General features: G+C 50.3%; 1 protein-coding gene across 1 annotated transcript in view; it reads right to left on the reverse strand.

Annotated features, from left to right (window-relative positions):
• Window positions 1-15,743, reverse strand: part of TRAPPC9 (trafficking protein particle complex 9) — a 714,313-nt gene that overhangs the window by 166,329 nt on the left and 532,241 nt on the right. Inside the window, exon 20 of the mRNA XM_025393926.1 lies at window positions 5,924-6,077. Within this exon, the coding sequence (XP_025249711.1) occupies window positions 5,924-6,077 (154 nt within the window). The remainder of the gene's footprint in view (window positions 1-5,923; window positions 6,078-15,743) is intronic.

A 15,743-nucleotide genomic window follows, 5' to 3' on the forward strand; every position in this document is an offset into this window, starting at 1 on the left:
ATTCCACCTGACCTCAAGACGGCACAATCTGGCAAGGGAGAAAACCTGCAGAAAAAACTCATTTTCCGTACTACTAAAAGACTGTAACTAACGAGAATAAAGTAGTGGGTGTCACAGGAGCCCAAGGGAAGGGGCTGTTGCAGCCAAGGCGAGATGGAAGGGTGGCTGATGGCAGAGAAGGCTCTGAGGAGCAGACAGTGAGGTCCATTCTGAAGGATGAGTGAGGAGGACCTCACCTGAGGTCAGGTCGCAGCGTGGCATGAGGTCTCCCAGCAGGAAACGGGCAAGGGGGATTCACATTTGCTGATGCCTTCCAGGGCCAGGAGCTATGTCTGCACCTTGCAGGTGTGACCTCAGTTGAAGCAGTCAACGGGAAAATAACAAGTTTTGGGATCCCGACTATCCTTCTAGTTGCACAATCTCTGGTGAGTTACTGAACTTCTAAAATTTATTAATTTTTTTGAAAGGGCTAGATACTACCTGCTTTGCAGATTTGGGGTAAGGAAAATGCTTCTGCTCACCCATAGGTGATCAGAAAGGCTGATGATTCTTAGAACTCATCCTGACAGCAACGGTCTGCAGCAGGTTTTGCCACACCAGCTGCACAGCTGAGGGCGTGGCCCTCAGGTCACATGGCCTCCCCTTCTGGATGCTGGAAGGGGCAGGGCCAGCCTCCGACCCTAGGCTCCAGTCCTCAACAATGTGACATCATTAGTCCTACCCCAGAGTCAAATATAGAAGATTTCTAGATCATGTGGTAAAGGCTATGATCTGCTATTAACAGAGTTCACAGAGAGTTGGCTATGCTAAGGTTCCCCAAGTTCCGTAAAACAGTCCAGTACTGGTAGCTGGAGGGTAAGAAGAAGCTTAAAAGAAGAGGGTTCCAAGGAGCTGAAAGGAAGGGTAGGTTTCATCCAAAAAAGCATTGCTGTATAGCAAATAAGTCCGGCTCTCTGGGCCAGATGCTGCCTGTACCAGGAAGAAATGTCCCTGTCCTCCAGGGAAACCACACAGACATTACAAACAAGCACGCTCTTATCAAGCAGGAGAGGTCTGGGTCGAGGGGCTGGGGGGAAGGAGTCTCCTTAAAACCAGCAGGCTAATGTGGGCAAGAAAGCCTAGGAAATGTGGAAGAAAGGGCTTAAGAGATATGTGAGCATGAGGAGTCCTTTGTGGAAACTTTGATCCTGGGATAGAATAAGGATAAATGCACGAAGACAGCAGAGGCCCTCCAACTTGGCGTATGCATGACAGGGAGGGACACAGGGAGAGTGCTTCCCCTGAGTGCACCGCAGGAGCAGGGACTCGTCCTGTGCAGCTCTGGGGAGGCAGAAGGCCTTGCGGTCCCCACTTTGTGATGAGAACAGAGAAGCAGAGAGAGAAGGTGGCCATGACCAAGGTCACCCGGGGCAGGGACTGGTGGGAGAAAGGCAGGGACCTGCCTGTGTCTGATCAGGTTTCCTGGCCTCTCATGGGATACGCAGCCCCAGGCTTGGTGGCAGGTAGTGAGGGCAGCTTGCTATACAGTAGCTAACACAGAGCAGCCACACAAGAAGTGGTTTTCATAGTCATAACAAGAAGAAGAATGATAAATAGGGTTTAAGAAAAGAGATTTCCTAAAGAAAAAAAGGGTATCCGGCCGGACGCGGTGGCTCACGCCTGTAATCCCAGCACTTTGGGAGGCCGAGGTGGGCGGATCACGAGGTCAGGAGATTGAGACCATTCTGGCCAACATGGTGAAACCCCGTCTCTACTAAAATACAAAAAAATTAGTCAGGCGTGTTGGTGCGCAACTGTAGTCCCAGCTACTCGGGAGGTTGAGGCAGGGGGAACTCCTGAACCCAGGAGGCAGAGATCACAGTGAGCTGAGATTGTGCCACTGTATTCCAGCCTGGTGACAAAGTGAGACTGCCTCAAAAAAAAAAAGGAAAAAGAAGAAAAGAAAAAAGGGTACCTAACCCATTAGCTCATCCGGTCCGGCCCAGCACCAGAATGTGAACCCCCACCGGAAGCAGGACGGCTGACCACCCTGGGCCACCTCCCCCATAACAGGTTGCCCTGTCCATAGCAGGGACAGGACCTCGTGCCCAGCCAGTGCCTTGGGACACAATCCTTCATGGTAATTTCTCTGGCCCTGGGCTCCTTATGATAAACCTGCCCGGTCTCAGAGTGGGAGGAGCTGGTCAGCAGGGCTGCGGGCTACTCAGAGGCCACCCACAGCCCTCCAGCACTCTAGGAGGAGTGCCTGGGGGTGCCCACTCACACACGGGGTCTGAAGGGAGGGACAAGAACAAGGAGACTACTAAGTTTAACCCTCTGTTTCGACAGAAATTAAGTAGGGAAGGACATGGGGGGAGGGGCAGGAGGGAGAGATGGGGGAAGAGAGGATGGGGAAGAGAGGATTGGGAAGGAGAGGGGAAGGGACAGGCGCTCAGAGGCCACCCCTGTCTGAACCCTGCAGATTCTCGGTGATGAGTGGTCGCCTTTGCACTTTCTTCCCATGCCGCTCCCTTTGTTCAAGCCCTCGTGGTCCCTCAACGCTTTTTTCCTGCGTGCTCCATTCGCTCAGGCCCTCCTGGTTCCTGACTTAGAGCTGCTCATGCAGTGGCTCCTCAACCCACCAGCGTCCCCAGGGGCGCTTGTGTCTTTGCAAACCCACTTGTCACACTGTGGCCAGCGTGGCTTTCTAAGACATCAATCTGGCCATGCTCGTAGTCTGCCTTCTGTTCCCATGCCGAGGACAGCATGCCACATGCTGCGCCCTGGGCCTGGGCCCTCTCCGGGAATGGGCTGAGATCTCCACCCACTCCTGCCGGCCGCGACCTGAGGGAAGCGCCCATCAGCCCCATAACACTGCACTGCAAGTACCCACCTCTGTATCTTCCCCTCCCCTTCGATGGGGACATCTCCAGGGCTCACCTCCTACGAACAAGCAAATCTGTATCATATCTGTCATTAACAGGTGAAGAGTGGGGCGAGAGCTCCCGGCAGCCCCGGGCTGCCCATCGTGTCATTGTAGATGCTGCGTAGACAGGTGTGCATCTACCCAGTGCAAGATCCCCAATTTCCTTTAAAATGCATCTACTCAGATCCATGCGCTACAGGTGGGCAATTGCTACAACAATGGATGGGTGTCAAATTAAGCCTCGACGTTCGCACAAAGTCGAAATGTTTAGAAAATATTATTAAAATGTATAATGAAATTATTAGCCAATTCAATCTTTGGTCTTTCCATCTGCTTGAATTCAGGTTTACAATAGCAAAATTCTGCTATTCCTCTGACGCCAGATGTCATTAACAGATGAGAGTGGGGGGGAGGGAGAGGAGAGGGAGAGAAAGAGAGGGAGGGAGGGAGGGAGGAAGAGGGAGAGAGAGAGAGAGAGAATGTCCTTAATGTTAACTCTCTTTCATTAAATGTGCCTACAGGGACAATCAAGCTCTCAGAAACTTCCCATCAGAAAATGCATGGGGCAGGTGTGCCCAGCACATGGTAGGCAATCAATAAATATGTGTCACATGAATTATTAAGCAAATATACAGAAAATAGAGAAGTCAAACGCAAAGACATTTTGTACTTTTTTGATACTGGTTTTCAAAGAACACTAGAGGTCTGTGGGCCACTATCATCCCATTTGAAGGCAACATGTGCTGGGCGGGGACTGCAGGCTGCGGACAAGCTATGGGGTGCAGGAGCTGGCCACGCCACTTTCTCTTTGTAAAGTGGAGTCGCAGTTTTCATCTGCAAGACAGGAGGACGGGATGATGAAACCACCCCAGGAGTCAGGTTGCTGACAACGGCGACACGGCCCAGGGCAGCACCAGCCCAGGGTGGTGTCTGGGAGGCAGCAGCTCTGACACTAGCAGGATGCCCCTGTGTGCCCAGCACAATGAGACTCTGGGAGGGGAGGGGAGGGCTCAAACTCTGTGAAGTGTGGGGACACAGAGGTCAAAATCCCAACCATCCTAGGGCTCTGGCTTTTATCTGAGCGCAGAGAGAGATCATTCAGGAGAATGAATAATCTCCTGCCAGGCGCACGATGCACCTGCCCCTTCCTCCACTCGTGCTGCTGGCGCTGAGCTGGGGCTGCATCAGACCCATCCAGGACCGCTTTGCTCTGCACGGGGCTCCCAGCCGAAGCTGAATCTCAGACCCCGAGTGAGAGATGCCTCCTGCCTCACATAGAGCCTCTCCAACCCTCAGCCTATCAGAAAGACCCAACAGAAAGACAGAAAGATTACCAGAAACATGGGCCCATCAGAAAGACCCAAGACCCAGCATAGACGCCAGGAGGTAAGTGCCAGGGGTCCCTCCTTTCCCCAGCCTGACAGTGTGGGAGTTGTCTGCGGAGCCTTCTCGTTTGAAGTCTGAGACTTGAGGGGTGAGCACTTTGCCGGCAAACTTACCTGGGTTGGTCCCTGGCCCTACCCATCATGGCTGAGACTCAATTTCCTCCGTGGGAGCCACAGTGCTGGTCAGGGAGATGTGGAGGAGATAAATGGGGTGATGGGTGGGAACTAGTCTGACTTGCTTCCTTGCTATGGCATTTTGCTTATTAAGAACTGGCTGAACCCTGACTTTGTGCTGAGCTCTGAGGGGAATGCAAGGGAAAGACAACTCCCATTATCCCCACCTTTTTACTTCTCTCTGTACCAGAGACAAACGCCTGTAACTCCACAACAGGCTGCTCCTGTTCACTCCGTGAGTCCCCAAGCACTCTATTTTTCGTGTCTGGTTCACAAAACCTTCCATGTACATGTAGAGTCCTTGTTTTCTCACAAACTCTTTGGAGACAGTGGGTCTGCCAGGCCCAAAATCCCTTTAGCTTGAACAAAGGAATTGACCTCAGGTTCTGGAACCTATGCTGTGTAGAGTGAGGACCCTTTCGGAATCCAGGAGGCCACCTGGAAGGATCCCAGACCACACAATGGAGCAACGCGTGTATCCCCATGTCTGCAGAATGTGTGCATGACTGAGGTCATGAACAGACATTCCCATCAGAGCTGCCCCCTCCCTGGAGATGGGCTCTCATGCCTCAGTATTTTGGGGCTATTTCCTACCTTTGTCCCTGTAACAAACCTCTATCCACTTCCAGCAGCCACTCAACAGCTTCACCCCCTCTACGAAGCCTTCCTTGAATGCCCCCACCCAGTGGCTTCTGAACCTACAGCACTCGGCGGGGGGCTCTGTCCTTGCTCCCCAGCAGTGTTTAATTCCCAGAGGACACAGCCACTTCCTACTAGACAAACAACTGCAGGGAGACCTTGTCTTTGCGTCTCAGCCTTTTAAACGCCTTGCAGAACGCCTGACTCCAAAGTAGGTGCTCTCCAAAGATGGCTGAACAAACACATGAGGGAACCTGGGCTTCTCCAGAGCGCTGGGTCAGTCAGCGGAGTGTCTGCGAGGAGTCAGGCATTGATCTGAAGTCCAGACCAGGCTCCGTGACTTTGTGAAACACTGTGTTTATAGCACAAAATCCTTTTGAAAACTCTCTTCGCCTTTTCAAAACGGCATCTTCATGCCTCGGTAAGCTGTACAATCCGATTTCAGTTTCTCAGACAATTGAGCTCGTGTTTTCAGCTGTCAGTCTGTGAACCCCCCGAGCCCGGCACTGATAGGTGGCCATTAGAACCTGTCACTAACATGAATATCAACACTGGCAAGAAGCATGTGATCCAAAGACTAGAGCACCACCGGCTCTGAGAAGACCTTTCCTCGTCCCCAATCAATACTGCTCTGAGTCGGCCTTCGAAGCGTTAAGAGGTTAAGGAAATGCCAAGCCTTTGGTCCACATCTCCTTGCCACAGCATTTCTGAGCTATCTGTGGTGAAAATTCAATAGCTAAGACCCTCACGGGTCTTTCTTAGAGGTCAGAACCCTGAGCAAAGGTGCCCCTAGGCCCAGGTGGCCCCCAGAAAAGGATATGATTCTCCAGCAGATGCCCAGCTTACTGTGGATCTCCAGGCCTCGGGCTTCCCGCCGCTCTTCCTCCAGCTGCTTGGGGTTTGCAAATTGCCCCTTCTCCCCAGGGGACTCCGGGAAACTCTCAAAGTTGAACTTGTCCACTTGAATAGCCATTCTACGAGAAAGCGGAAAACACAGCAGAGAATTCATCAGCAGGGCAATTTCTGTCGGTTGTTGGAGAATCAGCACATGCCAGCGTGAGACACTATAATGAATCATTATCGTTAGTAATTCATAATGGATTCATTCCAAGAAAATGAAATAATAGACTCCCAAGGTGGCCCTGACTTCAGAGCTGGTTCAACACACAATTTGGAGCTGAAGACACAGTCATTGCTTCAAACCTCTGGGAAGACCTGTGTTACCCCAGACAAAAATTTCAGTTCCATAACACAGCAAGGCAGGGAAGAACCAATGTGCCATAGACAGTGAGCTGGATGGCGACTTACAGTCCTGTGCAGACAGTCATGGAGAACGCTGACAATTATTTAACCCTGGGGACCCATCGGCCCACTGGGAACTTCCTGTTTATCCTCTGAGTGCTGCCTGCCTCCTCCCCCCACCCTTTCCTTCTCAGGCAGGTGGGCGTGCCCCCCCCACAGCCCCCCTCAGCTCTCATTTGGAATGGCTGTATTTACCCAATGTCTGTACCCTCATTGTATCTAGGAAATAATTAGCTTGCTTTTGATTTTACAGGTTCACAGGCGGAAGGGACTTGCCTTGTCTCAGATGAGACTTTAGACTGTGGACTTTTGAGTTAATGCTGAAATTAGTTAAGACTTTGGGGGACTGTTGGGAAGGCATGATTTGTTTTGAAATGTGAAGATATGAGATTTGGGAGGGCCAGGGGCAGAATGATATAGCTTGGCTGTGTCCCCACCCAAATCTCATCTTGAGTTGTACTCCCATAATTCCCACGTGTTGTGGGAGGGACCTGGTGGGAGATAATTGAACCATGGGGCCAGTTTCCCCCATACTGTTCTCATGGTAGTGAATAAATCTCACAAGATCTGATGGTTTTATAAGGGGGAGTTTCCCGCTGCCATCCATGTACGACGTGACTTGCTCCTCCTTGCCTTCCACCATGATTGTGAGGCTTCCCCAGCCATGTGGAACTGTAAATCCAATTAAACCTCTTTCTTTTCTAAATTGCCCAGTCTCGGGTACGTCTTCATCAGCAGTGTGAAAACAAACTAATACAATGACTGAGGGTTCATCAGTCAATGGATAAGAGTAGGCGTTTTGGTCCAGGCACAGTGGCTCATGCCTGTAATCCCAGCACTTTGGGAGGCCGAGGCAGGCAGAATCACTTGAGGTCAGGAGTTTGAGACCAGCCTGGCCAACATGCTGAAACCCTATCTCTATTAAAAATGCAAAAATAAGCCAGGCGTGGTGACGCACACCTGTAGTCCCAGCTACTCAGGAGGCTGAGTCAGGAGAATCACCTGAACTAAGGAGGCGGAAGTTGCAGTGAGCCGAGATGGTGCCACTGCACTCCAGCCTAAATGGCAGAGCGAGACCCCGTCTAAAAAAAAAAAAAAAAAGTAGGCCTTTTTTATTATTGCACAGACTGTGCTACGGCCAAAATATTCAGCAAAACCATGCTCTAATTGGCCTCTGTGGCTAGTCCCTTGAACAAGCAAGAAATAAGAGGACCTGCTGTTAAGGGGATATAAAGACAAGATTAAACCCAAAGAAGTAGTCTCGGTCTCCAGGACAGCTTGGGAAAGAACTATTGCAGTGTCAATAAATCTCTAGCATTCGGCCTGAGGCATCATGTGTGGGGCTGAGCCCCAGAAGAGCTAGAGACGCTCCCCGTAAGCAGAGAACGGTGCTTTTGTTGCAAAATATGGCTTTTTAAAAAATCACTTTTACTATTATTTTCTGGTTATCTAAGTAGATAGCTTAAATAGTTGGAAGACAGAAAAAGCATAAAAAAGAAAATAAAAGCATTCAAATATTATACTCTAATGTTAATATCTTTAGTCTTTTCCCTAAGTATTTGTATTTAACATAGTTTAAAATCACTACATATATCTTTATAAATCATGATGTATCATATACACAAAGAAATACACCCACACACATAGTTTGACGTCTTGTTTTATTCCTTTAATATGCCATGAACATTTTCCCATCATTAAAAATTAGTCTGCGAAATATTCTGTCTTAGGGTGTATCGTAGCCTACAGAACGGTTCTCCTACTTTTGGACTCCCTGCTCTTTTTCACATTTTAAAAAAAATGACTGCTGTAGAAAAAGGCCTGACAAACATCTTTGTGCTGAGTGTTTCTGCCTGCACTTATGACTGACTCTCAGGATCTGTTTCCAGAAGTGGAGCCACTGATTGGAGGGTGTGAGGTGCTTCAGGCTCAGAGGAATCTTCCAGAAGCTCATCCCTGAGCAGCACGGACAGGCCTGTCTCCCTCTCTGCACCACGGCCAATACTGGCGATGATCAGTTTTTAATCTCTGCAGTGATAGGCAAAATGCCACCTCACTGATGTTTTAATGTGCAGGTCTGAATTCCCCCTCAGGTTGAACATTTTTTCAGAAGCTTACTAACCATGTCTCTTTCTTCCCTTGTAAGTAACCTACCCGTGCAGCGAGAGCTTCTAATTTTCCACCCAGCAAAAAGCTCCTCTTACTTCCCCACCTCAGAGGCAGATTGAAGCAAACTAGTGCTCTCTTCAAACAAAAGGTCAGAATATTTCCTAAGTTTTGCTAAAAAGGCCAGCTTAAGTTCACTGCTTGATAATCCAAAAGGAACTAATAACTTTCACCTCTCAGTTGAGTTTGACAATAGTCCCCTGCACCAAGTTCTCTTCCTGTTGAACACAGAAGGGAGAAGCAGCCAACAGGCAGCTCCCTGGGTCAGAGCACACACCGGATGCTGCGGCCACTGGAACTACATTTGTGTGATTATCTGGGGGTATCTTTCAAACAATTTCTGGTTGAGTAATCATCATACTCTATTACCCACCTCCAACCTTAACAAAACTGTAGCCAACTCTGCCCATAAAACAGAAAAGGGAAGAAAACAAAATGTAAGGAGCACATGCTGTGTGCCAAGCCCGGCCCTGGGTGTTCTGTGTGCATGCTCATCTTTTTTAACTGACAGCCAGCCCAGGGAAGGCCGTGCTCTGCTTCATGTTACAGATGACAGGCTGCAGCTCTCAGTGTCCAAGCCATCTGGCCCGACACCACGGAGCTAGCAAGCCTCGCTCAGAGCCTGGGTCACAGACTCCGTCCTCTGTGTTTTGTCTTGAGTTTTACTTGGCTCTGCTTTGCTTGGGCAGGACACCTAATGAGAGATCATTTCTTGCTCATGCTGTTTGCAGAGCAGCATGGGACAGAGACCCTGGAACTGCAGACCCTGCCCCCAACAGGCCTCTGCTGCTTGTGTTAACGGCCAACCGCTTCCCACATTTATAATCACCCTCTCCTCTGCAGCCCTGGGATGGGCGACAAAGGCAGCATTCCTTTTCCTGCAGTGACAAAACTGGCCTACCAAGAAATTGAGTGACTCACCTAAGGTCAACCAGCTTCAAGTCCTATTGCCAGAATTCCGAGAGCCAAGGATGAATTTCCCAAACCACAGAGGAGCTCTACCTAATACCTCTATCCACCTCTAATACTTCTATCCACGTGGTCCCAGGCACAGCCCCTAAACCCAAGCCCCCTTCTCCGGGTTCCTCCCCACCAGGAAGTGACGGCGGCCCTGTGACTGTTAACCTGGCAAACTGCAATAGGTTTTCCCATGGAGGAGTCCTCACACCTGAGGTCACCTCTGCCGGAAGACACCATTGTGTTGTGTGCAGCAGCTGCAAGGCCTGCATCATAGAAGGTGAGAGCCCCTGGCTGGCTGCCCTGGTAGGTGACCTTGCTCTATATTCAGTGGCAGCACTGCCAGAACTTTAAATGAGAGCCAAGGCCATTAGGTTTGAGGCTTGTCACTCGTGTGGAGAGTAGAGCTCCCGATGATGGTGGGTGGCTGGAGAGAGGTAGACAGGGTGTCTGCCCCACAGGGAGTGCCAGAGGGCATGTGGGGTGGTGGCACTTGGCTGAGAGGCTCACAGGGAGACGACCTGCAGGCAGGGACACCTGGGTGTTGGAAGGTAAGGAAGAAACCCAGGGCCACCAAGGGGCCCGAAGTTGAGACCACCTACTGCAGTCGTTGTCTTCCAGAGGGGAAGGGTGGAAGGTGCTGAGGTGTGGCTGGCAGTGGCCTGTCCATTATGGTGGGTACCGGGTGGCAGCACAGCGGGAGATGGCGGCAGGCTTCGGAGCCCACCACCTGGGCTGGATACCCAGCTCGGCTTGGAGGTGACTTTGGGGCGAGGCCTGGCACTTCCCTGAGCATCTCTGCGGAATGCAGTCAGCGCTACCTGCACCTAACAGCTGGGAGGGTTTGCAAGTTCTTAGCACCAGCAGCAGGGTCTACCATCACCAGCCCACACTCCATGACCAGCTGAGCGCCTTGATGGCTCCGTAATGACTTTCTCAATGAGCAAGTTGCTTTTCATAACAACAACAAAGCAAGGACACCGTGATGCCACATTCATGCCACCGTCCTCACCACTTGGCCCCCGCGGCCTCAGACGCCTGCCCACCTGCAGGTGTGGTTTGCATGCGGCGGCACATCCCCCCTCGCCCTGGGTTTAAGCTTAAACACACAGGTGAGGTCTTATGTTGGGGTGAGTGACACATCAGAGAATATTCATGCAATTCCCCATCAGAACGTATCCAAATGATTCGGAACCATGGCTGATGCTCTGACAAGTCACAGCAAAGTGGTGGGAAATCATTATCTTTGGAAACTGCGTGGAAAAGGTGAGTGAGGAAACCTGAGCAGAACTAACGGTGAAGTTGCCTGCCTCGTCTACAGCAGGTGTTGGCAGGAATGGCCTTTTGGCCGGCTCCCAGAGGGTGGCGGTGCCAGGCCTGGCCCAGGGATTTGCCCAGTATCGTAACAGCCTTTGAGTGATGCCTTTTCGCTACAGTGGGTTCTAATGTTATTATTTTGATTATTTTTTTTTTTTTTGAGACAGAGTCTTGCTTTGTTGGCCAGGCTGGAGTGCAGTGGTGCAATCTCTGCTCACTGCAACCTCCGCCTCCCGGGTTCAATCGATTCTCGTGCCTCAGCCTCCTGAGTAGCTGGGATTACAGGCGCATACTACCACACCTGGCTAATTTCTGTATTTTTAGTAGAGATGGGGTTTCACCATGTTGCCCAGGCTGGTCTCGAACTCCTGACTTCAACTGATCTTCCCACCTCAGCCTCCCAAAATACTGGGATGATAGGCATGAGCCACCATGCCCAGCCTTGTTTCAATTTTTAATAAAGTAAGGACTTCATGCTGAGGACAAGGCATATTACCCGCTGTTCATGTCTGACCAAGACAAGAATCTGAGTCTGGGCTCCCAGTCCAGGATTCTCTGCAGAACAGGAGGGCTTTTGCAGGAACATCAGGGCAGAGACATCTTCGCTGAATGGGCAGAGGGGACAACAGGCCAGTCCTTGCCACCGCTGTCTGCTGAACCAGAGAGCAATCTTTGGTCCTGGGCTGGGAGCTCTGTGAGGGAAAGGCTGTCTGAGTCACCTGCGTCTCTTCCACACAAGCCATAGCTTCTCTGCACCCAAACTTCCTTTTGGAAAATAAGATTCATACTAGCTGGGTCACTGGTCACTCTGTGAGGCAGGGGCTTGTGCGTGTAAATGCACTTGGCACTTTGAAATGCTCTCTAGAGATTCGCTAAAAGGAATAGATTTAAATCCCAGATGGAGGAAAGGACCAGGCCCACACAAATCTTCCAAGGCAGGACTTCAGGGGAGCTTATATTTAGGTCAGTGCAATTACTTTTGTACAGGCCTAGAAAACACACAATCAAACTATGGCTCTTATAGGAGGCTTGTCCAACTACATAAACCCCCTCAGGACACTGTCCTCCTGGAAGTCACATTCACTCACAATTTTAAACTTCTTCACAAGGTGCAAAACAATGTGGTTTAGTTTTTAAAATCTGATTGAGGCTGATAAACCCCATTTTGTACGATTTTGTGTAGATTAAATAAGATAGATGGTGGATACAAATGGTCAGCAAAGTATCTGGTACATAAATAGCATTCTATAAATAGTGGCTGCTGTCATGATTCTGAATCCCGCGTTACAGATGAAGAGACTAAGGAGCGGAGGTGCTAAGATGACCTAAGGTTGCAAAGTGAAAAAGCAAGGCCAAGGAGGGGCCTCTTTTCAAACACCAGATGCAAGGCCGGCCCTCCATCCGCTCCTCGGAACGCGACACTCCACTGCTACTTGATTCTGTTCATCTCTGAAGGCAGAGTTAAATAAAATTAATACAATTATTGAATGCCAATTCTCATGTTTAATTTTATGGCCAAATGTGACAATAATAGTCAAGAGTTGGCACTAAAAAAAGGTGCTGTGATTTTTGAAGAGTCTATAAAAAAATGGTGGTTTTTAAAATACCAGATCATACAATTCAGTCTTTGAACAGCTGATAGCCTCACCAGGGAAGTCACAATGACATTTAAGTACAAATCAAGGAGTCGGATCTCAGGGGACTGGCCGCATGTAATTCAACTGAACTTTCATTGAGAGATAGTTGTTAGTTATAGGACTACTTTTGCAAATGTATGTGGTACATCATATGGGAATCTATTGCCTGTGCGGAACACCAGCCTATGCTCTGTGTTGTATGGAAGTACAACGCCACGTGAGAGGGAAGCATCAGCTTCCTGACTCGTCCATCCCGAATGAGAAGGGACTTTGAGCAGACAAGGAAATGGCGTGAACACAGACATATGGATCACATCCCAAGAGAGGATCATTTTCTCCTTCAGCCTCCTAGATCAATTATGGTAAAAAAGAGAAATCCTTCCGCATTATTGTTTTCAATTGAAGGGGAAAGATAAGCTGTATTCTGAAAGTCAAAGCTCTAGGTGATCCAATCACAGTACCATCAGGGACTGCACAAACACCAAAGCAATGGTGCCCCTGTCCCCTGGGCCTGCCGTGGGCCCGCCCCGCTGCCAAGCAACAGGCTCTGTCGCCACCACGCCACCACCTCCATCCCCGCAGCAGCCCTGGGAGGGAGCAGATCCGCCTGTTGCAGAAAATAAAGTTGCTTGCCCAGGGTCACAGAGATGGCAAATGGGAGACGGAGAATTCAAAGCCAGGCTGGCAGGAGCCAGGAACCTGTGGTAAGTATAGACTATAAGGGTCCAGAGAGCCGTCCCTATCGCCTGAACTCGGGCACACACGCTGACAGGTGCTTGGAGATAATACCGCTCATTGTTAACAAGCAGCCCAGCACCCCCACAGCCAGCTGTGGCCCATGCAGTTAGGGGACTGAGAGCTCTGCCAGAGGTCCGTGCTGCAAATAAACAAGCTGTGGCCTGGGGCCAGGCAGTCTGCCGTCCTGTTCTTTGCTCCACGTAGGGCTAGAAAAACACTCAATGGGAGAAACTTGAGGAGGTGTAAGCGTGAAGCAGAGCCTGGCACTCCTTCAATCATGTCAGTCTATGATTCGGAGGCATCTCATTTTTCTGAATCTTGAGCTCCTCACTGCAAATTGGAGGTTGAGTGGGGCCCATTGTTTCTTCAGTTTGGATTCTGGGAGTTCAGAGAAGGCCAAGGGTTGGGAGTAGAGTGAGCATCAGGGAACGGTGGCCTCTTGCTGCAGAGGTGGCTTCTCCGAAGAGAGATGGTGTGCTCTGAGCACTCTGCTTCCTCGATCAATCGGCCTGGCTGGTCTCCCACGGAGGGAACTTGCAAAGAGCCCCCTACTCTGCACTGGGAAAGCCCCAAATACACAGCATCTCATTTTATGCTTACAGAGATTCTATATCACCACCCTCACGTCACAGAGAGGTGTACTGAGTTCATACGAGTAGAAATCACCCGCCAGTCACCAGAGCGTGAGCAAGACAGCCAGAGCAAGGAGCCCTCCCCAGCCCTCCCACCATGGAGCCAGCTCCCCTTGTGCTTTAGGACTCAGCCAGACACCGCCTTCCCTGAGCAGTGCCTGTTCTCAGCTCGGAAGTGCCCGACGTCGGGAGCTTCTCCCTCCATCCCAGCCAGCACTGCCGTGGGAAGCACAGCCCCTCCGCTTGCACTTCTCCGGATCAATGTTTATTTTAGGACCTTTAAGTACTGTTTTCTTCAGCACAGAAAATAGTGCTTAAGAAAATGGAATTCACCTAATGCCACTGGCTGCTGGCTGCCCTCCCTCTTCAAACGGCAGAAGGCAGCGCAAGACCTGGGCTCCTGCACCACGGGTCGTGGTTAATTGATTTCCTTCTGCAGAGGCCTCCTGAGGACTGCTTGGCCTGCTGGGTCCAAACGGCCACAGGTCCAGCAAAAGCAAAAGCAGGGAGGAGCCGGTGCCCAGGGCCTCATTCCCCATGGCCTCTGAAGCACAGCATGCAGGGCCAGGCCTTGGAGTCAGCAGGCAGAGCTCAGGCGCCCACCACTGCTCTCCACTCCAAGGGTCTGGCACTGGGGCGAGTGTCCTGGCTGCAGGGCTGCGTTTGGGATGGGGTGCTGTGCAGAGGAACGGGCATGGGCTTGCAGCAACACAGACTGGAGCGCAACCCTCTTCTCACCTATTTGCTTTGTGACCAAAGGCAAGTCACTTGAGTGTCCCCAGGCCTTGGTTTTTGATCCACAACGTGGATCTCCTATATTGCAGGGCTAGTCAGGATTTGGGAGAATTGATTTGAACCACTTGGCACATAATTGATGCTCAAAACAATTATAGCTATTCTAATGCTTTTGGGAGCAATTCAAGAGTTTTAAAGTGGACGATGGCGATGGTGGCACGACTCTGTGAATAAACAAAAATCACTGAGCCATACACTTTAAATGGGTAAACTGCCTTGTGTGCAAATCAAACCTCAATAAAGCTGTTGTTAAAAAGTATGGCTATTAAAGGAAGTTATCGTGATAAAGATCAAACTAGGTAGCTTTTATGAAGACATTTTGTGAAGGTATAAAATGCAAAATAAATACGAGATGTTCTGGGCATTATTTTCACCCACTGACCGTGTTCATAGGTAACACTTCACTCAAGCTAATATCAGGGTGTCTGCGTCTCCACTCCATCCTCACCTTGGTTGTGTCAGAGCTGTTTTCTTCAACTTGCTGCCCCCATGCTACCAGCGTGTGGCCCAGAGCAGGTGCGGAGGACCCCATGTGCAGGAAAGCAGTGGCTCGAGGGCCCAAGGCAGCACGGTCTGCATGCTCCCTGGTTTTACCCTTCGTGACCCGCTCAGACCCCAGGCGCAGCATGGCATTGCCCGGACACTTCCGCCTAGTGCTGGGAATCGTTCCAACACTCTTCCAGATTTACTCTGTCTCTAAAGGTGGGTTTTTGGTTTTTCTCCAATGCTCCTCACTGAAAATTCTGAAGATGTTTGTATTAAGAGTAAAATACCTATCAGATTCTTTACCACTGGGGCACGGTGGCTCATGTCTGTAATCCCAGCACTTTGGGAGGCTAAACCAGGCAGATCACTTGGGGTCAGGAGTTTGAGACCAGCCTGGCCAACATGGTAAAACCCTATCTCTACTAAAAATACAAAAATTAGCCGGGCATGGTGGTGCACACCTGTAATCCCAGCTACTCTGGAGGCCGAGGCAGGAGAATAACCTGAACCCAGGAGGCAGAGGTTGCAGTGAGCCGAGATCATGCCACTGCACTCCAGCCTGAGTGATAGAGTGAAAGTCTGTCTCAAACAAAACAAAACAAACAAACAA

This window comes from Theropithecus gelada, chromosome 8 (genome assembly GCF_003255815.1).
Source record: "Theropithecus gelada isolate Dixy chromosome 8, Tgel_1.0, whole genome shotgun sequence".
Classification (NCBI taxonomy): Eukaryota; Metazoa; Chordata; class Mammalia; order Primates; family Cercopithecidae; genus Theropithecus; species Theropithecus gelada.